The sequence below is a fragment of the Falco biarmicus genome, chromosome 1, assembly GCF_023638135.1.
Source record: "Falco biarmicus isolate bFalBia1 chromosome 1, bFalBia1.pri, whole genome shotgun sequence".
NCBI lineage: Eukaryota > Metazoa > Chordata > Aves > Falconiformes > Falconidae > Falco > Falco biarmicus.
Genome location: NC_079288.1, coordinates 86,949,298 through 86,974,986, shown reverse-complemented (window position 1 = coordinate 86,974,986; position 25,689 = coordinate 86,949,298). Strand labels below are relative to the sequence as shown.

The 25,689-nt window shown below is 37.1% G+C and overlaps 1 protein-coding gene across 3 annotated transcripts in view; it reads left to right on the top strand.

Moving 5' to 3' along the window:
• Positions 1–25,689, top strand: part of DNAAF9 (dynein axonemal assembly factor 9) — a 79,231-nt gene that overhangs the window by 28,933 nt on the left and 24,609 nt on the right. For all 3 annotated transcript variants that reach the window (XM_056344260.1, XM_056344269.1, XM_056344278.1), the window contains 18 exons: positions 307–405; positions 1,002–1,057; positions 2,203–2,338; positions 3,964–4,045; positions 5,006–5,042; positions 7,715–7,802; positions 8,216–8,292; positions 8,579–8,623; positions 9,077–9,122; positions 9,484–9,595; positions 10,476–10,546; positions 11,324–11,374; positions 12,202–12,289; positions 15,965–16,068; positions 19,829–19,975; positions 23,771–23,859; positions 24,099–24,200; positions 24,450–24,567. In XM_056344260.1, coding sequence (XP_056200235.1) covers positions 307–405; positions 1,002–1,057; positions 2,203–2,338; positions 3,964–4,045; positions 5,006–5,042; positions 7,715–7,802; positions 8,216–8,292; positions 8,579–8,623; positions 9,077–9,122; positions 9,484–9,595; positions 10,476–10,546; positions 11,324–11,374; positions 12,202–12,289; positions 15,965–16,068; positions 19,829–19,975; positions 23,771–23,859; positions 24,099–24,200; positions 24,450–24,567 — 1,548 coding nt within the window. The remainder of the gene's footprint in view (positions 1–306; positions 406–1,001; positions 1,058–2,202; positions 2,339–3,963; positions 4,046–5,005; positions 5,043–7,714; positions 7,803–8,215; positions 8,293–8,578; positions 8,624–9,076; positions 9,123–9,483; positions 9,596–10,475; positions 10,547–11,323; positions 11,375–12,201; positions 12,290–15,964; positions 16,069–19,828; positions 19,976–23,770; positions 23,860–24,098; positions 24,201–24,449; positions 24,568–25,689) is intronic.

Here is a 25,689-nt window from a genome sequence, read left to right as displayed (position 1 = left end):
GGCTCTGGTCCTTTTCCCTCTCCTGCCTCTTGGCTCTCAAAGAAACCAAAAACCCAACCCACCAAAAAAAACCACACACCCAAAAAAGACCCCCTAAAATGCAGCAGAAGGTCCTTACCTTCTAAATGATGTTTATTTTCTTGTATTTAAGTGTTTCATTGTGCAGGCCATTTTCTATACTGCGTAGTGAAATGTAGTCTACGTTGTTCTGAAGTAATTTGTGTTCATTTAGTACAATCTGTGACTTACTTTTTTCTGTGATGTAACACCTGCCTTACTAAGTAATGTTGAATATTTTTCTTCTAGGATTTAATGATTTTTGAACACCAGTGGACCAACTTTTTTGCTAATTTTGATACTGAAATTCCCTTCATTCTGGAACTATCGGAATCTCAGGCGGGGGAGGTATGCCTGCTTCTGTAATACTTTGAAATGCTAGCATCATCCATGCAGAAGTAGTTATTATTCAGCATTGTTTGTTTGTTTTCCTTTCTCTCTACCCCATCTCACCTTTGATGTTTGAGGAGTAGAAACGCATTTTTAAGTTCACCACCCACCTTACCTCTACCCATATTATGATGGCTTAGGACTGCCTGGTGTAATTCAGTCAAGTGTTCACTGATAGTTGAACTTAGCTGTTTTATGCCTGCGCAAAAGATCTCCATTTGTAGGTAGATTGACTTCCATTTTAGTGGAAGCTTTGGTATGTGCACTTCCTAACAAGCTGAGGTTGCATGTGTCAAATCTCAAACATAACTGATGGTAACATACAACATGGGTGAAAGTAGTGCAGTGTTTTTTCATAGTGGTTGTTGCTTTTTAAACATATATGAGACTTAATGGTGTTTGGGTTTGTTTATGGAGGTTGGAAGTAGTTCTTGAGGGTTCAGGATTTTTTTCTGAGAAGGATAATTCAGGTTTATTTTTAATGATAGTGAGGACATATCATGCTTTCTGTTCATTTGCTTGTTAATTTTTTTTTTTTTAATTATTCTTCACAGCCTTTCAGAAGTTACTTCAGTCATGGAATGATCTCAAGCCATATAACAGATAACAGGTATTGCTCATTATTCCCTGTAAAATTGTGGTGTCACTAGTAACTTAATACGTTTTTTCCGTACCTCTGATGTCATAATGTTTATAATTCTTTTTGGGACCATCTCAGCATATCACATCTTATCTTTGCATATTTAAAAAAAATACGCAAAGGCACTTCTAGGAAGGATAAGCTGAATTTTCGTGGGATTTAATGGTGTAGTTATTAAATATACAATGTCAACATGTTTGAAACCATCCACCTTCTAACATGTTGAACATAATTCTAACATGATCAATTCCTTCATGGTCAGAGATCTAAACAAACTCATGAACTCATTACACAGGACAGCTATGTTTGAAAATGTTGGTCCTATTTATGTGATACTCAAAACCAACTAAAAATGAAGGTTGAATAAGTTGATGTCCTTTTGTGCGTCACAACACACACAAGACAAATGCTTAAAGCAGGGCAGTTAAAAACCCAAAATATTAGCCAATATGAGCTGGGAAATACAGGTCAGATTTATTTCATGTCAGCATATAATTTTATCTGAGAGAGGAACTGGTTTGTTGTATGTCACAAAACCAAGCATTCTGCTGTTCTGAGCTAAACAAAGGTTGCTTAGCTACTTGAATGTCTCTGAAGATTCTTTATTTGGAGTTAAACGGTGGAGTTCAATGTCCTTTATTGTTTTCAGCATCCTATGTTGTTTGCATTTAAATAATGAAAAGAAAAACCTTGACCTCTCCAGCTGAGTCTTGGGCCCAAAGCCAGAACTAAAACCAAAATAGTTTTGTTTAATTCCAGTGTAGTCATTTCAGGGTTTTTCAAGATGGTAAACTTTAAGCTAGTCAGCTTTTCAAGGCAATTTACTTTAAAAAAAGAGGAATAAAAACCTTCTAATATCATTTGGGAAACAACCTTGAGATATGATCTTGTATATGAAAGAAACTGTAGTCTTCTTAAGTCAAGTAGTTTTTCTTTGGAACTTGGTCTTTTCAATGAGAAGCTTTCTGCAGCTGTAGTAATATTTTTTTTTTTTCTTCCTACTCTTTTAGTAAGGAATTCAATAGTTGGTCTGTCAGACTTGAAAGCTTTGATTTCATTTATTGTTTTGTGTTTTCTTCAAGTATTTTGGTAGTGATACCCTCTTTTCTCTTCAGCCCTAGCCGACAGCCCTTTGTTCTGTTTGGTAGCCACTCAACTAAGGAAAACTTGAACTCTGGTAACTTTAATTTTCCATCAGAAGGACATCTTGTTCGAAACACTGGCCTTGGTGGAAGCACTGCTAAGCATATGGTAAGGCTTTTAAGTAGTTATCTGATACTTTGAAGCAGCATATATTTTTTTCATATATTTTTTGTGCCCTTAAAATGCTTACCTTCTATGAGTTAAATGCCCAATTCTTAACATATAAACCCCCATATGTTACCTTAATAATCAGTCAAAGGAATGCGTTTCCTTTTTCTTTCTCTAAGTCATACTGTACTGATTCTTTAATCAGGGACTGCTGAATGTGTTAAATGTTTTTTCCCCTGTAGAAAGGTAACTTTATAAACTAATTGTGGTGCTGCAAATGTGTGGGGTGGGGGAGAGGGAATTTTTGTGGGGATGTTTGTCCTAGCCATAAAGGGAAAATCTTCCTGATGATGCATATGATATACTTAACTCTGACACTCAGATTTTATTTTAATCAGAGTTGTTTAGCCATTTCTTAAAAAGAAATGGGAAGACACTTTTTTTTGATAATGACTTTGCAAGTAGATGCAGGATACTTGTGTATTCAAATTTCAGCGTATGCTTCAGCAACTGAACAGTTCATGAAACTGAAAATTTTTCTGGTGTTCAAAGAATGTTAAGATTAAGTTGTAAGATTAACTTGTTTCCATTTTCAAGTAAAAGCTTAGTTTTAAAACATATGATGAGGTCGATGGCTTGTTGCACCGCCGTGCAGGGGACGTAACTGGGGAAGCGACCCCAGGGAATTCAGATCCTCTGGCTGGCTGGGCTTGGGTGATCAAGAAGGTAACTCGCAGCGAAGGAGGAGAGGTAGTGTGCAGATTGCGTTGTGTAGTTCTCCCTGCAAGCCAATTTCTATGGGCTCTGGGAGTGTCTGTCAGTCATGCGAGTCCAGAGTCTGTGCTGCTGAGGAGATGGATGTGGTTGAGTACAGGTCATCGTGGCGTGAACGTATGATTGAGGGAATGAGTTTATGATCTTGTCATGACAACATTTCATGCGTAGATGCTTTAGGGATGAATGGACGGACGTGGGTATTCTGGACTCTTTGCATGTGTCAGAAGCCTGAGAAAGGATTGTTTTAGCATCCCAGTGAAATCTCATCCTCCATTTGCTGCTCTGTCTAACCATATTTCTGTAAAAACACTTCCAATGTTGTTCCCCCCCCCCCCCCCCCCCTTGTTAACATTCCCATTAAGACCATTTGAAATCTTTCAAAATGCAAGTACAATTTTATTCTGATGTACTTGCTCTATCTGTTGTCCTCAGATTCTGACATTGTTCTTAAACAGGTGGTTTATTTACAGGTACAGGTGATACTGTTTTAATAGGGTGTCATGAAAATAGTAAATAAGACCAAGTGCAAGCGTAGTTATGGGAACCTGACACACTTTCCTCTTCATGAAAAGAGCAGTTGACATAGGAAATTGAAAACACATGCTTAACGCTTATGGAAGTCAGAGCTCATCTCCTTTCCAAAGTCTTTCAACCATTCAGGTCAAGTCAAAAGTGAAATATACCTTTGAAAACGTAAGTTGCTTTTCTAAAATCCAGGTAAGTGTGTTGTACACTTCCTGTAGTATGTCAATGGTTAGAAGACTTAAGGGGAACTTAGCTTATTGTTAATTATTGCACCAATGTTTTTTACTAAGGTCTTTTTGTATCTTATTAATACTGACAACTAGGTAGTGCAATGTGTATCTCCAAAGGGACCTCTGGCTTGTTCAAGGACCTATTTTTTTGGGACCACTCATACTCCTTTCCTGGGTAAGTATATTAAAAATCCCAAGTAGTAATTTAAGACAGTTATTCCCTTTGAAAATTTTAAATTTCTAGCGATTAAAAGATGGCTTTGATTCTTTCATGAGCGTTAGTCCATGGAGTAGTAGGTGCTGTGTGGTTCCACAGCCAGTATATGAAATCATGACAGAACATTGTTCTGTTACACATCCTACCTTCATATGCAAAAATCTGTCAGTTCTGAGTGTGCAGGCCTTTTAAAATGGATAAACATTGAAGTCCACATTCCATACAGATTGGTAGAGAAACAGTCCCCAAAAATACAGTAATTTGAAGTGGTACTGGTCAGATAAGCCTGATTATTATTTTTTTTTTTTAAAATGAAATAATTGACGACTTCTAAAAGGATGGAGAAAATTCTTTGACTTTTATCCTTTATTCTCTGGTTTGGGTCTAATATAGCGTGTTATAATAGCTGTCTTCCCTAACAAAAACCTGCCATGTGAAGTTTTTAAACAACAATTTTCTTACCCATTTTAAATGGCTGTATGAGTCTATGGATAAAGGCAGTCTCCTTAGGGTTACTATATATCTTGAAACCATATCCAGCTCAGAAAGCATTTGAAGAAAGGTGGTTGGAAGCTTGCAAAGTGGAAAGAATTATGGCATGTTTGATCTATTTGTGGTTTTTCCTGGGCATCCAGGAAAGGCCACTTTGAGAGACAGGATACCGTGTGAGTGGCATCTTTGTTCTGACCCAATGCAGCTGTTTTTGGGAGATGCAGGTTTTAGTCTTGGCTGTAGTATGTACGGGCTGTACTGATACAAGTTAATATCTGCTTTGTTCTTTAGTAAATCTGCAAAGAAACGGCAGTTATACAAAATACTGCATAAATGTCATGTGAGATATGTAGCAGAAATGTTATGCCCAAGAAGTTCTGCATAAACACTTCTGAAAAGTGCTTAAAATTTTTGTTTTTAATACAGGAAATGACAATGAGATGCACAAGCAAGCTGAACAAGTGTAAGCTGTCAACTTTTTATTTTTCCTTAACTCTTCACACTTCCTACCGTGTGGCAGTATGTCAAAACTGCTTTTAGTCAGCAGTGGCTGTTGGCATTTGCAGAGCTACATTTTCATATTGAATAACGTGAATGTGACAAGGTTTCTAAGGCAAATCGCTCGTTGAGGTTTTCAGTGAGCCAAACTATGAATTGTTCGTGTGACGTCCCTTCTGCTGTATAGCAAAGCATGAAAGGAAATGTTAGTAAATTTTGCTTAAATTGCAATAAAACTTTTATCTTAACACTTATTGGAATTGCTTTAGAATGCACTTCATATACACTGAGAAGGAAACGATCTATAACTGAGTGGGAGCATGTTTCACAGAAGTGAAAGTAATTTTTACACTAGTTTGATTAAGCTAAACCACGTGTAGGATTTATAATGGTTAGTGAAAACGCCAACAGGGAACACTCAAACTTGCGAAGAAGTTTTGCTCTGTTAGAGGATAGATAAAAGTTAACTTCTGATTAGTTTTTTTTTTCCAATAAGCTACAAAACTTCCACATATTTTGACCTTCACAAAATAAGACTGTTTATTTATGTTGATGTCCACTTCTATGCATGTTGTAGATACTTGTCAAGCTTTAAGAACATGGTAGATCATCTGCTTTGGTACTGCTCTCAATCTTGATAAACCAGACCTTTCCTCAGAGGTTTTGTCCTCCTTGCTAGTTAGGATGATTTGGGAGCCTGTTCCTGCTTCTGCAGCAGAGCAGTTTGCAAGCCTGCATGACATATTAGCAAGATATTAGAGATGTGTCAAAGGGAGCTGGTAGTGGTGTCCTTTCATGCTTAGTATTGTTGGCTTTTGGTAATTGTGATATGGTTTTCAAAGGCATAAGAGTGAGGTTACTAGACTAAGCAACATGTTTTTAATTTTTTATACTAATGTTAACTTTGACAGGTAATTTTGCTTAGGTATATGTTCCACCCAAGCATACAGAATATTTCTTGTCCTGCTTCTGAAAGACTTCTTACTAAATACACTTCTAACAGATGGCTAGAGAAGTTCTAAGCGAAGCAGGGGTTAGCTGATAGAGGCAGTATTTTTTATGAGAATTTCTTTTATCCAATACAGGGATGTTTCCAAGAAAAATAACCTAGTTTCAACAGTAGCAGCAAAACTAGCTTTTCTAACAAACCTGACCTCATGATTCGGGAATTAGTTTGCAGTTGAGTCCTGTAACAGGTCCTTATATTTGTCAGTATTTTCCAATGAAATAAAAAATGGAAAAATATGTCATGAGCACTATTTAGTCCAAATTTGGTGGTATTTAGGAAGCAGAACTGCAACCTGGAGTACATATACTGTATAACTTTAAGTATCCCTGGGGTTTTGGGGTTTTGGGGTAAGTATCCTTGTTGTGTTTTGGGGTTTTTTTTGTGGGTTTTGTTGTTGTTGTTTTTTTAAGAAAATGCCATTTTCTGTTTTTGCATTGTTAGTCTTAAGATTTTTAAATGGGAAGAAAAGTAAGGTAACAATAGTGTATTAATGTAAAAGCACAGCCCACTGTGAGGTGTTTTCTTGCATATATATATGAATTTGAGTGACAATAGGAATCGTTACAAAGTTAGGAAGAATTACATGTATTTCCTGTAGCAAGTGTGTACTGAAAATATAAGTTAAATGCATGTGTTAGTACATGAAATTACTTTTTGAGGGTTTTTTCCTATGTAGTAAGTTAAATTTTAAAATTTCTTACTGGTATTGGGGATGAAGTTCAAAGCCAAGCATTGCTGCATTTTGAGATTCCTCCATGTTGAGCCATGTTTGGGAGATTCAGATTTTTTTTTTCCATCCTTCAGGAATGCTTTGCATATGGCTTAAATGCTGTATCTTCCTCTTTTCTCCCCCTCTTTCCTCCCTCAACATCTAGCAGTTGCAGAGGAGTAATGAGAGGAGTTAACTTTTGGGGAATTAAGATTGTTTTGTCGATCTGCTTATCTTTTTGTTCCAGTTTAGCTGGAAGACAGAAGCTCATGTTTCTTAGTTGGACACAGGTGGGGTTTGGTGGTTGTGGGGCTTTTTTTCAATAGTTTGGGAGCTATAAATATTTCAGTAGCTGTAAGTTGCTGCTGGCTTCACCTAATCTTTGTGTATTTCTGCACAATTCTTTCAATTCCCTTTTAAGAAGGGAACCAGTCTAAGCTGTGATGTGGATGTGCTCAAAAGATTGTGGTGACTGGTTTGTTTTAATATCTTACTTTGACTTGTTCTGGAGCTTGTTAAGCAATCTCTGTAGTTAGTTCACTCTGGTTTCCAGTTTCGCTCTTGCAGAACACGGGGCCGCCATTCTATTCTTGTTGGAATATTTAGGATGTGATCCTCAACACAACTGCAGCAAAAGTCAACAATAAAACTTTTTTTTTCCCCTTGACTGATGAAAGCAGGGATACCTTTGTGCCAAGAAGTTTTTTCCCCAAGACGTTCTGTAATTCAAGCAATTTACTTGCTCTAATTAATTTTTTAAAACTGAAGGGTTAAGTATAAAGCTATTTCTATGCTTATTTGAACAAGAACCCCTTCCACATGAGGGAGTTGTGTTATGAGAGGAAAACCTGCTCCTTTAAACAGAGGAGGAAGAAAATTCTATCTGTCTAGTAAATGTTGTGTTTGTATTTCTCTTCAGTATGCTGTTGTCGCAAATATATACTGCTGTTGTAGAGGCTGTGCTTGCTGGCATTGAGTGCTATGCTAAAACTTCCACTGAATCCAAGGTAAATGAAGCACTGATTATGTACACTGTAATTGTTGATTTGGATTGCCTGCAATATAAGACTACATGCAAACCAAAATAATAACAATAAAAAATATTTTAGTCAACTGCATAACATCAATGAAGTTAATACTGTGGCCTCCAACCAGTCTTTCTGAATTCTGTTTAAAAAAAAGAGAAATTTCAGAGTATATCTAATCTTACCCATCTATGATTGTTTTTCCATCTTTCATGAATTTTCCTAACCTTATAATAAGGAAAAATCAGATATGTGAAAGGAGCAATTTTTAGCCTGGTGCATCAGTGTGTTATTGTTTAGTGTATGGTCTTTTGTCTGTCTTACGGGTGCTCTTGTAGTTGCTGGGATTTGGAAGTATGGGAAAAGACAGTTAATTCTCAATTTTTATTTTTCAGGCGAAGGAGGTAGCAGAGCAGGTGCTGATGTCTGTGTTAGATACACTTCATTTAACACAACTTAAAACTGCATTACGGTATGCATTTTCAAATACTTATTGATTGATGTATTATGTCAACATATTAGCTTCTTTTGGGGAAAAAAATGTGTCAAATGTTAATTTTAAACAACTTGCATGACTGCCGAATTGAATTCGTTGTGAAATTTTGGAGACTTTTAAACTAAAAAAAAAATATCCGTTTTTCTTTTCCTGCTTTTTTTAGTCACTTCAGCAGTTATTTTGCTTTAAATCTATTATTGCTGACTTTTTACATTTAGAAGTATAATAGACATTTTTCACCAGTGCAATTTCTGTTCTACAGGTCCAAAATCTCTTTTCAAATTCAGGCTGTGAATAATCATGGAAGGTTTGTGTCACTTACACTTCTTGTTATTACTTATTGGTTTTAATACAGTAAAAAGTTTATTTTTCGTATCTTGGAACTTCTGGGAAATAATTGTATTTGATTATTTCAGACAGGATGTACTAAATGTTTTTGTGTATGAGACATTTAAGGATTTCCTATCTGTAATTCTGTGGAATCTTAAATATTTAAAAAAACCGAAAACAACTGGGCAGACCAATTTTATTAACTGTTAATGAGTAGAAGCAGCATGAGTCCATTAAGAGTTTCCTTTTAAAACCATGCTTTTAACTTAGTTGATATCACAACGTTGTGTTTTTTCATCCCCATGCTGTCTAATTGACTGAAATGGCCTACACAAATAAGAATTTATTTTAAAAAACAATAGCTCTTTTGACTACTCTGAAGTTACTCAAAATGATCTAACCTTTACATTTAATTATCATATTGTTCTAGAATTACTCCATTAGATAATGAGGATAGCCTGAGTTTGATTAAAACGGTAAGTAAGCTGTTCAGTATTCTGATTATACATTTTATTAGAAAATAGAGCTCTAGTGTGTGTGTGTGGTGTGTGGTTTTTTTTTATGGGGCATGCTAGGGTTTTTATCTATGTGAATACAAATGTAAGGGGAGAGGTGGGATAGATTTCAAATGCTGAAACTGAGGTAAGGTTAAGATTTAACATGAAGGTAGACGGTGGAATTTGGAATAAAACATTGACATAGAGTTATGATCTCGCACTTTCCACCACAATATAGAAGCAGGGTTCTAGGAGGTTTAAAATATATGCATTTTGCTGCTTCAATTGAAATGTTTCAAGTTTTGTTTTCTCATCCTTTCTGCCCAACTGATTGCTGTAGGCGTCTATGATGGTATTTGATGTTCCAGACTTGCTCACAGGAAGAGGGTGCTTGGGTTCTGTTGTCTTTTCAGAGTCCTTTCTAACATCACAGATACAAGTAAAAGAAAAAGGTAACTTGTAAATTCTAACACCAGTGTTCTCATTCTGTTAGCTTTGGTGTGATGGAAGAGCAAAAGGGCTTCCAATGTAAATTGTTACTGTTACCGTTATGGTTTTAAGCCTTTCGGTTAATTAAAAGACCTAAATATTTTAGCTTGCTAGTAATGAATATGTTGTGTTAAGTTTCTCTAATCTCCCTGAAAAGACTTTGGGGGTTATGGCTGCCTTGTGATACAGCAGGGCTGAGGTGTAAAAAAATTCAAGTGTAGTAGTACCCTTCCTAAATTTTCTTCAGTCTTAGTGAATGTTTTCTGTTGTACAAGGAAATCTGAACAGCTATCTTCCATTGTTTTTGTGACACTCACTTTATATTGTATGCTTTCATTTCAGTTGCTTATTTTGGGGAGAGATGAAACAAAACTAAAAAAAGGATATGGTTTTTAGAAGGCTTGATTTTGGAACACTGACATTTAAAGTACAGGTTACAGAGTAATTTAGACAAATGCATATTTTCCAGATTGTTTACATATGACAAACATAGTTATTGAGGCTGCCTGAACAGTATTTATGAACTTGTGTACCCAGGCAGGCTGTGAGTTTTTAACCTTGGGAATTGGAACTTTTGGTGGGGAGGAGAGCAAAGAAAGAAGCCAGGTACTAAGACCAGAATAAAAGCAAGATTCCTTTGGTATTGTATAGCACCTCCATGTAAGTTACAGCACAAGAAGGCTGGGAGCTAGTCTGCTGTGAAAGCTTCAATAAACAGTAACAATTCCTTGAAGTAATGAGGAAATTTTGGTTTTTCCTGAAGAAATGTCAGGTTGTAGAAGTAACTTACTGAACAGTCTGAAGTATATGACTGATACGATACTAATTTGCTTTTCCCTGCAGATGGCAGCATTAATTCAGAAACGAGCCACATAGTACTGACTGCAGCTATCCCAAGATATGCTTCTTGGCTGGTTAGTACACAAAAAATTATTTGAGTTTTATTCTATACATACAGATTCACAAATGAAAGCTTTTTATAAAAGCATGGATGTACGAGGAAAAAATACGCAACTTGGGCATTGAAACAGAGTATTAATATATCTATACTATTCTTTTTAATGTGGATATGACATGAAAAATGAGTAAGTGGAACAAGGCTGGTGGTTCTATTCATAACACAAGTTCTAAATTATTTCGTTTTCACCACTGCAGTTTTTTTATCTGTGTAAAGGCCTGGGTGTTTTTCAAGTACACAGTGTGACTTTTGAAAATTCTGTTTATTGCGGGGGACTTCAGATCACTTCAGCATCTGCCCCAACAGAAAGAAAGAAAGGTCTCTTTCCAGACTTCTAACATACTACACTGTGTTAGAGGTGTAATTCAAATGAACATCATGAAATTGGACAACATTATGCCCGTTGGCAATCCATAAATCTGAAACACTTGAACAGTAATAAAAAATAAGACCAAATAGGATATGCCGCTTTGTGTCTATAAGATACTGGTTTAGTCTATAGAACAGTTTAATGGGGAGTATCCCCTTTAAATGTGTTTCAAGGAACTGTTTCAGTCCCATGGTAGCACAGCGTTGAAGAGCACAAAGCTGTCTTTGAAACACTGTGGTCTCAAGACTTTATCTGTGATATCTAAGGTTCTTGTTTACCTTCAGTCTTCTTTAATGCTTTTTATATAATGTTAGACTTGCCTTATCTACTAACAATACAAATGGAAACTGTCCCTGGCTACAGGTTGAAGATAGTGATGTGAAACTGTCTGAAAAGGCACAGCATATATTGAAGGTAAAATTAAATGTTTTTGTTAAACTATAGAAGTTACACTTTCAAGAACCAGTATTAAAAAAAAAGCTGCTAGCAAAACTTGCTTTTATGGTGTTTGTTACTACTCTGCTACAAAAGACTTGCCTGTTCTACCCGGTCTCTTTCCATCTTTGACCTACAAAAAAAGAAAATACATTGTATGTAAAAGTTTGAGGTTTTCTTTATTTCAAAGAACTATGAAACCCGAGAGCAAAAAGTGTTCTATTAAAGCTACAATTTCATGGAAGTCTCACTAAGTATTACCCATGGAGCTTATGTGTTTCAAAAAGCCCCCAAAGCTCAATGCCACTCTACATGCAACTTTCTTTATAACTTAATTAGCATGCTAAATGTCTAAAGGAAAACACTTTAAGCACTATGAAAAAGAAAAGAATTTGGGATCTGGGAACATCTTAAACCACATGAGTTTCACATTTGTGGTTTAATTTGTGGTTACCAGAAATCTTCATTATAAATAAATTTATTTTCCTGTAATATACTTTTAGTTCAGTAGATTGGCAATCTAAAAACAAAAAGCTATGCCTTGTGGTTGTGACAATAACTTGTAACTGAATAGCTGCTGGCAAAACCAAAATGGGGGTAAGGGCTTTTAAAAATTATACTCTTGACATATGCTGTCATTCACTAGTTCTTCTGTATCAATGCAGTTTAAAAATTTTTTACAAATTCTGACAGATGCTGTTTCAAAAAATCTTTTCTCTTGAGGTACAATCATGAGAAAATATTCTTGCCTGGATTACAGTCCTTGATCCACTCTGAGGTACTACTGTTTGTTTTTTCCTGTTTAGGAAGACAAATCTGTTCTGGGCACTTTACTCACTGGAGGTGATGGAGCATATATTTATTCTAGTAATCCACAGGCCACTCCTGCAGAAGGTGAGATATGGGTTTTTTTTTTTGGAAAATTGTTTATAGAGTTGTTGCACTTTTTCTTGTTCTGGTGGTTTTGGTGGTTGGTTGTGGTATTTTTAAATGTAAGAGGTGTGTGCATTTTCTGGGATTCACACATTTGGTAAGCCTACCTGTACCATTGTCTTTAACCTTTCTTTCCATTTACCTTTAGAGCTCTCTTGTTAAACTCCACGTCTTTGTTTTTTGTCCCCAATCTCTGCTTGAAACTCCGAGTCCTAGAAGAAGGATTCCTTTCAGAGCCATAGGCTTGGTTTTGAGGGATGTGGGACTCTTACAAGGATTGACAATGAGGCTTTGTAGACCTGGGAGATGGCTTTTTTTCCCATAGTTAACATTCAAAAGCATGCACAAACTCGCTGCTTCTGTCCTTAATAGATGACGTGCCATATGTGTTCTGCCTTTTCTGTGTCTATATGAATATTAGGTTGGAAAGATTGGGCGTTACAGTAGTGACAGGATGCCATGGGCTCCCAGCTCAAGAAGCAAAGGCACATACATACCTTTCGGGCAGTGCGATATGCTGCCTGTGGTGTAGAAGGGGATTGGAATGATCTGCCTCTGAATTTATTTACAGCCTTGTGTTCTTCACTCCTGAACATCCTCCTGGAGCTGTTCCAGTTTTTTGCCATTGTCATTTTCACTCAAACTTCAATGCTTGTTAGCATAGATGCTCACCGTATTACAGAAAGAGGCTGGATCTTGGTCCTTTTCAGGTTCAGTCAAGTTACTGCTTTCTGACGCAAGATTACTAGCAACAGTCTTAGATTGTGCCTCCTCTTTTGGTACCTTGGTACCTTGTCCTTCAGGAATCTAAGTCACATGAATATCCCAGTAATGTGACTACAGACAATTTGGGAGGACTGTCGGAAGGGGTTTCCCTTGCTCCACGGCCTTGCATTAACGTGCCTTGCGTAGCCTTGAACCAGCAGATACTTCTTAAAGCATAGCATTTCTATATTCCATGGTAAAGAGAAGGTACTGTTGTCACAGTACTGATGTACAACAGAAGATAACTAATATTGGACATCTGAGTGCTTAGTATAAGCTGACAGTCTTTAGAGGAAAATCTTTAGCTTTATTGTTTTTGTAGTTATGCAATGTAGTGTTGAGGATAAATAAAGATGTACAAGGAAGCTAAACAGCAACTTTCACATAGCCGAATTTGCTTTTGCTCTAGTTGAACAGACTTGAAAGAAGGTTAGTGCAGAATAACAGATTTAGCTATTTTGCAATACGGTGCTGTGGGCCCATGTTCACTCAGTAAATAACTAGAGAATGGTGATTTTAAAAAATTTATTTTATTTCGGCTTTGTGAAAACTGGCTGTGTACACCCCAGTGGAGCAATCTACTTTTCCCATCATTTGGGGAGACTTGTGAAGTTAAACGTTTTGATAACTCTTGGGATGAAGAGTTATAAGTAGGTGATATAAGGACTATTACATAACACTTCAACAAGCAAGACATTTTCTTAGCTTTCAATTGAAAAGGAACTTGATCTCATTCTGTTTCATGTACACTGCAAGACAGTTTGCTGTGCTCTAATTTGGGCTCTACTGAGGTTGCAGCTATGTAGTCTGGCACGATTAGGTGCAAAAGGTGCTGTGAGATAGGCATTCAGCTCTCATCACTTATGTCTTAATGTAGTAAGGTATACATTTGTGATTAAAATGCATCAGAAAAGTTCAGGCTGCTAAAGCTTTTCCTCTGTACGCTAATTAATACACCTGCTGTGTTACAGGTTGATGTAGGATGAACTTAACTGAGTCAGTCAATCTTGACAACTAAACTCTTGTGATTAATAACTTGTGGAAAATTTAAAAGTAATATATCAGGTTGTTCTTGATATAATTCACTGACTTCCATGTTAAAGGAAGCTGTTGCAGTTTGGATTAGATAATATTCTTTTTGGCTTGCTTTTCTGTTACAAAAAACTTAAAATCTCTGACTTCCTTTCTTCCTCTGTTGATACATTCTCTGAAGTGTGATACTCTGTGAGATTTGACAGAATGTTCTTCAGGTGTTACATTTTGCATTTTTCTTCCTCAACCATTCAAAAGAAGGCACCCACCTGTGCTGTGGCTTGGATTTTGTGAGCTCTGGAAGCATCAGCAATGAACATCTTGTACATGTAAACCTCTGCATCTGTGTAATTATGTATGGCTTTGTAGCTGTTCTACTTGCTCTGAATTTGGACCTTGATTTTGTGATTGTAGTGTTTCCCAGTTTAATAGTAGCTGTCTCTCCAGTGCAATTTCTCTGTTAAGTAAAGCTTCAGTCTAAACCAGTTATGTTCACACTTAGCCTATATATAATTTTAGGTAACTGTTGAAATTGCATATCTAGTATGGTGATTTGATTTTGTTTCAAGCTCTTTTAGTAAAATGAAGACTTAATACTGAACAATTTTGAAGATATTGTTCTAAGTTGCTGTTTCAAGAGGAAAATGTCTTAGGTTCTTTATTATTTTGTCCAAGCATTGTTTGGTAGGTTGAGCTAGATGTGCAGTCATGTTTAAATTAATGTTTTAGTTACATTGCTGCTTGGCTTTGCTTTTTTTAAAACACAACTCTGAGTAATGATGGCTTTTTTCTTTTGTGTCTCTTTTTTTTTGGTGGGTTTTTATTTGTTTGTTTATTTTGTTTTGTTTTTCTTTAAAGAAAATATTTAACCTTCTCCTTTTGCTGACTCACATGCTTCCCTGTATGGGATGTGATCCTGCTTTTAATGCATGATCCAGTGCTGGTAGCAGAGGTCCAGCTGGCAGCCCCTGCTTAGTAATTTTTTCATGGCTTTGTTATGACTGTTGGAAATCAGCTTTTTGCTGAGGTCAGTTTCTAATGCTTTGGTGGAATTTTGTTTTCATCCATCATATCATCTAGCTTTGCTGTTCCTCATTTTCCAGCTGCTTTCCCTGGTCATGCAGGTTTGTTAAGAACCAACGTGTCTGTAAGATGACAAGAAAAATGGAGTTAGGATGAATGCTAAGTCTCTCTTGGCTGACACTAGATTGTTAGCTTCCAGAGAAATTGCTAGCCTAGTAACAGTTGTCTCTAGACACAAAAGAAAATGCAAGTCTGCAGGTGAAGGGCTTTTCTGGTTTAAATTTTGTCTTGGTCAGGAAGTGGAAGCAAGACTGTCATCCTGTATTTTTTATCTGTATTTTTTACTGTCTGCATGGGATGTGTTGGTATACTGATGCTTTGCTGACAATCTGACCAACTTGTTACAATGTTTGAACTTTCAGTTGGTTTGGATCTAAGTATTTCTTAAGTTCTTGTTTTGTCAGTTTTACACTTCTGGAAGTTTGCAGTTCAACAGCATGGAAATTTATTTGGCTTAAAAAAAAACCAAAAAAACAAAAACGCCCACGCCACAGAATATTTATAAGTGGGCTTCAAGGGATAAGATTAAATCAAATGCAATCATAGTCATGATTCCTGCCCTTGATAGTGAGATCCAGTAAAGATCAAATGGTTGTGCTCTGAATGCTGTCGAGATACTATTCCAAATCTTTACTCAAATTACTGCAAGTTAAATATACCAATATTCAGCAAAAATATAGATTTCTTCCTCAGAAAGAAGAGGCATTTGTCACATGATGCTGAAATACTGACACATTTTTTTCTTTCAAATTCTAGGCAAATTGTACTTCTTTTCAGATGGCATTCTCTTTTCTGATCCTCACCATGGCAGCATTTCCATTTCGAAGAACCATATGAGTTCTATTTCCCTATATGATGGGGTGAGTGTTTTGTCTGTTCCTATTGTCATAAAGTTTTTATCAATTTTTAACAGTACTTATGTAGTGTACTAGTACAAAGTTTCAATTTCTGTTGCAACTTTACAAGTGTGTGCATAAAAGTAATAACTCATGCAATTCTCTACACTTCTGGTATAGGTTAGGTTAACCAATTACTGATTAGTTAAACTGTAAGGAGGAGAGAATTTTGTATTAGACTGAGTGGTCAGTGTGGTCTTAGTAGTGTGGAAAACTGCTTTTCATTAAAAGAAAAATCTAGAACATAGCATTCATAAAACATCTAGCAGTCTTAAGTGATGGACAGAGAAAAGTTCAAGGTATTGTGAAGCCCTATTGAGGGTGAAATGCTGCTTTCTATTCAAAATATATTTAACCTTCAGTCAAATTTTCATGGTAGTGTACTACTTAACCTCTGGAGAGGTCATGAGCAGTGTCTGTCTACTGTTGTGGAGTGTTGTGTAACTGACAGGGTGAAGTGAATGACTGGTTCATGTTTCCCAAGCTGAGAAGTGAGAAGGACAGGCACGTTGCATGTAATTACGGTAAAAGACACAATGCCATTCCTGTGATCAACTTGCATCACTTCACTTGGCCAACATGCCACACTAAAAGTTTGGTCTTCTGGCTTAGTGGGAATTGAGAGTTAGGTTAATGTTGGTAAATCACCTGTGGTTTTTTTTCTCCCCTCTTCAAGGCAGATATGCTGCATTAACTATCACTTTTTCACAATGGAAAAGAGATTATTTTGGTTGGTTATTGTTTCCTAGGCACTGGGAAAAAAATAAAAATCTGTTTCCTTTAGTTTCTATTTTCTCTAGGTACAGTATTACACATTTGTTTAGTGACCTCCAGAAAGCATTGTGTTGCTATGATTTCATGATATAATGGAGGAAACCAGTGAAATACAATATAAGTGTGTGATTCAATTGAGATGAAAGCACAATGGTGAAGAGAATCTTACCTTAGCTGCCTTTTCTTGTGTATCATATTGATTGCCCCTTGGTAGTGTAAGAAGCTATTTTAACACTGACCTTCCTTCTATTGTTTAATTCAAGACACTCACTTTCATAAAACTAGCTGTTTATGGGACCTGGCTATCATTCTTGAACTGATGCCAGATTTTTGTGTAAAGCTAAACCTTGACAGAGAGCATTTTATTGTTCAACTGACTTGGCATAATAGAAGGGTGGAGAGCTTAAAATGTTGACAAGTGACAGAAGAAGGGTAGTTCAGTATGCTTTGTCTGGAAGTTATTGGAACCATATTGATGGAAAAGAAAGGATAATTTAATGCTAGGATTAAAATAAAAGATACAAAGACTAAGTGATGCAAAGTACGCTTCCTTAGCAGCTCTATCACCATGCCTGCTGGATGTTTCTCTCTCTAACTTGAAAATGTCTGCACTTCTTCCTCCAACACATGCTGCAGGCTTCTCTGTTCTGAGAAGCTGGACACCTGCTGCTACCTGAGCTCCTGAAGTCCTTGAGGCTCACATAAATCAAGTTTGTGGAGGACAGGGTAGATTCCTCACAAAACTGTACCATGAAGGTCTAAAGCGGAAGCCGTCCCGATCTTAGCAGAGTCAAACATAAATCTCCCGTCTCGTAAGGTAGCACTATTCTAGCTTAGTACCAGCCATCCTGGGAGTAAAAGAAAACCCCACAGGCTACACTGCCACCCAGGCTCTGAACTCCCAGGTTTATTTCTTTTTCTTCTGTAGCTGTTCAGTGACTCAATCAACTGTCAAGGTATCTTTACTGTATAGAGCTTAAGGTGCTGTGTGCTTGGATTTAAGACCTTAGTTCAGACCAAGTGTTTCAGCTTGAAGTACCTGAATCCAGCATTCATTTTGGCCATTAATCAAGTGAACAAATATTACCAAGTAATATTGAAATTTCACAACATTAACATCTTGTACAACTTTGACCTGGATTCTTGTAACCTAATGTCTGTGGGGATTGCTGCTGCTTTTCAGCTTTTTTCAATTTGTGGAACCCTAAACATTTTCCAGAAGGAGCAGCACATTCTGTTAGACAGATTGTAGCATGTATGAGTTGACCTTCTAAGGCACTTCTCGTAAAATTTGTGAGCTATCCTGCAGAATCCAGGATTTGTGTACCACATTCCAAAAGCCTATTTTCTTTTAAGAGAAATTGTTTTTACTTAGAACATACTTTTATGTTCTTCAGTAACCTCAATGACTTTGAGTTGATTACTTTTATAATTAATGCCTCAGTCAACAAAGAGTAGAGATTCTTTTTGATCTGAGCTTTTTCTTCTTAAAACTTGGTAAGCAGAGTTCTTTGCCCACTTCTCCCTTTGAAAGGGAGATGGATGCCACTCGGTTTCTGATTTGAACCCAAAGTAATGGAATCCTCATTTTCCATGGGTGTTTCATGCTACTAAATTGTACTGTTTTTCTAATACTTGTGAAAATAGCTGTGAAAAGTTACAAGTCAAAGCTTAAGCATAAAACACTTCAGCATCCTGTGAAGTTGTAAAAGGCACAGAGGGGCTGGAGCGTGTCCAGAGCCCGGCAGGGGCTGGGGCACCAGCCTGGGGGGGGCGGGGGGGTCAGCCTGGAGAGAAGGGGGCTGGGGGGGACCCGGTGGCTCTGCAACGGCCTGGCAGGAGGCTGTAGCCAGGGGGGTCGGTCTCTGCTCCCCAGGAACCAGCGACAGGACGAGAGCAAACGGCCTCACGTTGCGCCAGGGGAGGGTGAGATTGGGTGTGAGGGAACATTCTGCACCAAGAGGGCTGGCAGGCGCTGGCACAGGCTGCCCGGGGACGGGGGTGTCATCATCCCTGGGGGTGTTCAAAAACCATGTAGCTGTGGTGCTTGGGGACATGGTTCAGTGGTGGCCTTGGCAGTGCTGGGTTAATGGTTGGACTGGCTGATCTTGAAGGTCTTTTCCAACCTTGAACAATTCTATGATTAATGCCTGTTTTACAATCCAGAAGACAAAGGCTCAGTGTTGTTTTATTAGAATGAAAATTGAACAACCTGAGTTCAGTGCTTCTGAGGGAGATGGATCTTGAGGGCTTCAGCTTCGTGTTAGTGAAGACCTAACTGAGATGAAGAAGCAAGAGATTTAGCAGAACTTGTGCTCATTAAAGAATCTGAGAGAAGCAGGACATTTCCAACATGCACGTGATCTACACTTTAAATTGCATGCCTGATAGTTGTATGTCATTGCAGCAGGGTTCTTTTCAGGTCAGAAGCTGAAGAGCATGGTAAAAAAAAATAAAATAAAATAAAAATTTGCAATAGCATCATGTCATCCTTCTAATATTTTTAGCTGACATTTAATTCATTCTTCCAAGGTATCTGTCACAGGAGATGTGTGGGTATAGATGAAGATGCCTTTGTTGTGAAGCATTAGCAGAGGAAAGGGCTGAAGGTCTAGTTTTTGGTGGAGGGAAAAGAGTAGATATTAAAATGCAAATTTCTCTTTTCAAGACCAGACAAAGCTTAGGTGCTTAGAACGATCTTGGGTGCTTTCTTTGGAGCTTATGATATTTCCAATAGCTGCGTAGTGGAAATGGAGTATTGTAAGTGGCTGCGGTTGATCCTTTTGCTCCATACCTGTGCTGTGCAAGCTAATGAATGTTCAGATCTTCATGCATGCCTAGCTGTGACTGTAGTAGTTCTCCTCTGATCTTTTCTATTTAATGTATTAAGCGTTTTTTTCACTTTCAAGTAACTGTTCATTATGATTTGTCCTGTTTCTTCCTTTTCTAGGATTCAACCAGTATTGTTGCTGCTCTCTTTGTAGACGTCAAATGTTCCTTGCTTGCTCATTTACCAATTGAGTTCCATACCCGAGACAACTTTTTGATGATTGCACTTTTCCCCAAAACAAAGATTTATAAAGCTTTTTATTCACAGGTAAAGTAAAAAAGATTGGTTTGGGTGGGGGAAAAACCACACAGTTATTCTTTGTGTTTCAGATGAGAGGCAAGGGTGAATTTGTTGATGTCTGTCTTAACTAATTAAATTTGGAAAGGAGAAGGGTTTTATTTCTCACCTTAGGTGAGCCACTATAGCTTGTCATCTGATAAGTAAATACAGGAAGGGTTAAAGTTCAAGGTCTGTCTTGTATCTGTCTTCACAAGCTAAACCTTTTCCTGTATCTTGGTGAACAAGCACAGTTTAGAAAGGAGAAGGGGCAGTTAATACTGAGGGAGCATCAATTTAGGAAATATATTGAAAACCTCCTCTATGAAGCTGGATGGGGTTCATGGAGGATATTGAGAGAAATGGCTGATGAGATTTTGAGGCAGCTTATCTTTTATATAAAAAATCAGGATGTTAAAGTAGGAAGGACTGTTTCAGATAACAAGGGGCAGTAACCATAGACTACAGCTTTGAAGATTCAGACTGAATGTTAGTGAGAGGTCGGTGCAGTGACTAGAACAGATCGCCCAGACACTGAACCTCCACCTTTGAGGATTTTGAAAACTTGGCTGGAGAAAGTCATGGATGAGTTGATTTGTACTGCCAGCAGTAGTCCTGCTTTGAGCAGGAGGTGGGTCTGGAGACCTCCAGAAGCTCTTTTCCAACCTGAAACTCTGAATCGTTGTGACCTATAGCATCTGCCTTGTAGACTTGAGACTGTTGTGGACTGCCTTGCCATGTAGACCTTTCCATTCCTTCCCAGGAGCACTATTGCTCCTGATCTTAGGAACTTGCATGTGTGAGAAACTTTAATTTATGTATGGATTTCTACTGCTTGTGTTGCTCGTTAAATTTAATGCTCACCATGTGCTTTCATTTTGTCTTCTCAAGCCAGTGAGTGCTCTAAAAGCTTGTTTTCTAGTAGTTGCATTTTAAATGTAGCACTGGTGTATAATTGGCTACAGCAATTGTATGTAGTGGCAGAGGTTCTATTGTGTTTTTTTGTGGTTAGACACATTTGGATCGTGATCCTTAGGGGAGTTTTTTTAAAGTCTTTAAGTATTCCATATGGCATTTTATTATTCTTCAAGTAGATTGGCTTCATGCATTGTAATTCAGAGGCTTTTAATAAACAAAACTTTATAACAATAGTGCTTTTGAGGAAATGAGCCTGGAGATTTTAGGACTTCACAAGGGTTTTAGTATGTGATCATAACACTGGACTGGAAAAGACCACCTAGCTCAGTGAGTAGTCCCCACTGGTAGTATTTATGTTTAATACCATAAAATTTCTCCTCCTTTTATCTTAACTGTTTAGATTCCTCCCACTGTTCCACTATGTGAGTGGTTGGGAATATTTTGTTTGGTTTTGAACTTTCAGCCTATTTTATTAGGTCTACTTTTATATCTGTGGTTTTTCTTTTGCTCTACCAGCAGACATCCTTGAGGTATTCAGAAATTTTGGACCTATTCTTTTTGGCTTATTTGGCCCAATAAAGTCACAACCCATACATTTTAATCTATGCTTGTAAAAAGTTCTCTTTTCCTCTGATCATTGTAATACTTTTCTTTTGATCTGTTTTTTGGCTGTTGATATCCATAATGTGTGTATCTGTTTCTTGTACAGAGGCAATAGTAGTTCACTCTTCTGAAAACGTTCAGAAGTACCCCTGATTTACCTGTATGTTTCATTGCTGCCTTGAATTAACTGATGGTGTATGTTTTTTGAGAAACACTTTCAGGTCCTTTCTCTTTTGCTACCCACTGATAGTTCCAGGTGATTCTAGAAATATTTGTGTGCTCATTCTTGCTTTTGTACTTATCTACCTTCTATATTTCTTTGTTTATTCCATTCTTATGGTTAGATCTATTTTTCTATGAAGCATCTCAGTGCTGTGTAGGCTGTCACCCAACGTAGTTCCCCAAAATGCTGTGAATCCACTTCGGTCTATGCCAGGTTCTTTGTGAAGGCTGTCACGGGACGTTCGCTAAGCAGCTCTGCTGGTGAACGTCCCCAGCCTTCTGTTGGGTTTTTTTGGTGCTATTTATTTTGGTCCTCCTTTGAGTTAGCTTTTTGCCAAACAGTTCTATCCTGAGTTTCCGTTTCTGCAGTTTAACGGTTTCACATCTGTCACCATACCAGTTGCTTTGCGCAAGTTCGAGTAGGAGAAACCTATCTTCTGTCTTGAAGATGTTATCTCATGAATGAATGATTCACATTCATAAGATCAAGTGTACCTGATTGTGTAAGCATGGAAACATATTATTGTATTTTGTTAATATTTACCCTTCAGGTATTTACTGATTTCCTCGAAGTTTTTTTTCTAAAAGTCTGCATGTCATTGTAGTCGCACAGACATAGTAGTCCCTCTACACACCTGTAGTTAGAAAGATTTGCTAAAATGCAGGTGCTAATTGCTCTTCTGCAATTATATGGCATGATACCTCGCTTACTGGACCAATGCTTTAATTATTCCAAGCCTCCTTGAAGTAGGGAATGCCAATTACCTGTTCATCCAGACCTGAGTGTATTAAATTCCTTGTAATTGAGATGGTTGCCAGATTCTGAGCCCACAGAACTGGAATCTGGTTTGCAGATCCTACGAAGACAAGATGGTACCTTTCACATCCCCAGTCTAATTGGTAGGGGAGGAAAATTTGCTTAGGCTTTGGAATGTGTTGATTTCTCTGGTTTTCTTCATGTTCTCTAATACCATAACAGATCTTTTTTTTAAAAAAATGTTTACTAAGTTATACAAAAGAGACCGATTTTTTTCTGTTGAGTTCTGTCGAAGTCTGACCTAAGTGTTTTCACTTTAGAAGTCAAAGGGCTAGAGATAAAGAATACAATTTTCTGTTGACCGGTCCTTTCAATTTCTTGTAGGCGTTTTCCTTGGTTTCTTATGCGTGTTTGGAAGTGGTTATTTGTTTGGTTGTGTGGATCCTTGTACACGAGCAATATTGTCCTTGTTAATATCAAAAGTTTATTTTATTTTGATGTTTTTTTATCTCTGTACCCTTGTGTTTAGGATGTCAGTTTGTTAATGGAAAGCAGTCATTCCCCCCTAGTTGTTTTGTCTTGCAGCAAATTATTGTGAAAAATGACAATGACTGTTGCCTTTTCTTATTAAAAGAAGGGAAATACTGAACACTTAAATGACTGGGTGATTCATCTGAATCTGATTTCTAGGTTCAGGGTGCCATTCATATTAATGTGACTTGGCTAAAGCAATAGGATGCGAGCCAAAATACTGTTCCCTAGAGAAATGAAGGGCTCCCTTTTCTTTTGCAAAGAAACAGGAGTTTTTCTTAAATTTCTAGAAACGATTGCTGCAATCTTACTTCGTGAAAATTACAATACAACTTAAAGGAGACTTATATTAGCTCAGTTCCTGCTGTACAGCAGTTAGACTGTAAATACCTAGTGCTTTTATCAGTGAAGCATGCTATGACTAAAAGATACACGTGAATGGTACTGTTAATTTGATGGTTAATTTTTTTCCTATGTTTTTTTCCCCAGCTATGAAGATGGGGGGAAAACTAGAGCATTTCAGAAAAGTTACTTCATAAAGCAGCTCCAGTCTAGCCAAAAATAAGCTTACAAAATCCAATCTGTGGATACTTCTTCCGTAATTTGAATTCTTGCAGCAAAACCAGTATTGTGAAATATTTAGCGGCAAGTTAAAATGCATGTAATTTTTTAGGTGAACAAAACCAATTCCTAAACAAATTCAAAACAAATTTTGCAGAATAATGATGTTTATGCATAGGTCTGGTTTGTTCCAGGTTTTCTCTTCGTGGCAAAGCCAGACAAACTCAGGATTATATTTAAGGGTTGTCCAGGAAGAATTCCTGTCTGTGGAACAAAAGAGACTGTAAGTTCATGCCACATACTCCAGTGCAATTATACATGAACTGTGCGCTACAATCAGAAAAATGCCATCACTCACTGAAGACTTTGATAATGATTCAAAAAGGATTTGTTGTATTCCTAGTGCAACATTTGCTTTATTTTTTTGTATGTTAATATGTGATTAATGTGTAGCCATCTGGTTTAAAGAAGATAAATTTCTGGATTTCTCCTGTAACTAACCAATTAATTTGCTTGTTTTAGGCATTCCAGTGTTCAGAAGCTATTTAATGCCTTGTCTTTTCCTTCTGGAAAGGACGGAAGCAGGGAGCTGAAAATATCTGCTGCCCTTCCAGAATTGGAGAGGTGAAAAATTATTTTTGTTTTCATGGGATCAGTTTTGTCAGAAATAATACAAATATATTTTGGTATATGTAATGCATAGGAAGTAACTGTCTTTACACTAGATATTTTTATTCTGAGATGAATTGTTTCCTTTTTAGGAAACCTTTGTTTGAACTTTTAACAATTTTATTTTAGTAATTTCCCAGCTGTATAAGTGAGTGAAATCTTTTCATGTTGATTGTAACAAAATGAAACTTTTATTTTTGAAAGGTTTTTGCAACATTTTACAGTCAGCAGTGTCAGTCACAAGCCAATAATGAGAGCGCATCTTCCTATTTTATTGCAACAGTCAGAAATCATTCCTGATAGCAAAGCAGAAAATGATAAGGTAAGGAAGCAACCCAACAATACTTCCTATCCCTGGTATAGAATATGTAGCAAATATTCTGTCACCAGTTCTGTTTCAAGTAACGAAGTAAAGTACTGATGTATATCTAGCCATGCTCTCTGCCTCCTTCTCTGGACCCATCAGTTCACACTGAACTTGCTTCAAGTCTGTTTCTTAGAATAAATTGCTCTGCCCTGTTTTCCTGATTACATTACTTAATTTTTTTTTTTTTCATTTGAACAATCTTTTGGAAGTACTAATGGCCCTTCAGCCTGCTAAAATAGAAGCAGAAAATGAGGCATAGATCTTCAAGTGAACAGTTTTCACTAATGTCCAGGGAGAGTTAGCCCTAAAGCAGTAGCTTGTTTTTATGAATTGCTGAATAATTTAGCTGAATTGTTCTCTGGAACATAAAAGTCCTTTAAATAGCATAGAGGCAGCACATGATATTTAACATTTGCTGATATTATCTGTAGAACACCCAGTTCTCTATAGGGGCAGTAACAATTGTCAAACTTAAGGAGTGCTTTAAATAGCATTTTCAGAGAAAATATTTCCTTGTAACTTTCCAGCGTTTGAAATCAGCTGTAAGCAAGAAAGTCAAAGCAGCAGAAAGTCTTTCTCTTTGAATATTGCAATATGGTGGCAGACTTATTTCCTGCAATCTAGTTCAGAGACCATACTAACAATTATTAAATAAACCCTTTTAATGTGTGTAATCTTAATGTGTTTGAAAGAGAAAGTGACAAATCTTTTTATAATGCTTATATCAAATTCTATAAAACATGCAAACTTAGTACCTCTGATTTTTCTGAGTTACTTCTCTATCTATTATCATGAATACTCATTTTCTGTGAACATCCAAAAATGATTTTGAGGATAGGATACGAATAGTCTTCAGGTGGCTGTCTTCAAATGTCATGTACTTAGGAAGTTGGAGAGGTAATTTGGCTATTAGTGGCAGGATGATATGCAGTGAGGTGACCGGTTACCAGGGTGACATAATTTCTTCAGTCAAGTTCAGCACAGAGGGGAGTTTGTTGTGTTTCTTCCAGAGTTCATTTGCTTGCTTCTGTAGCAAACTCCAGTAAATAGTGTAGAAATACATAAATATACACACAC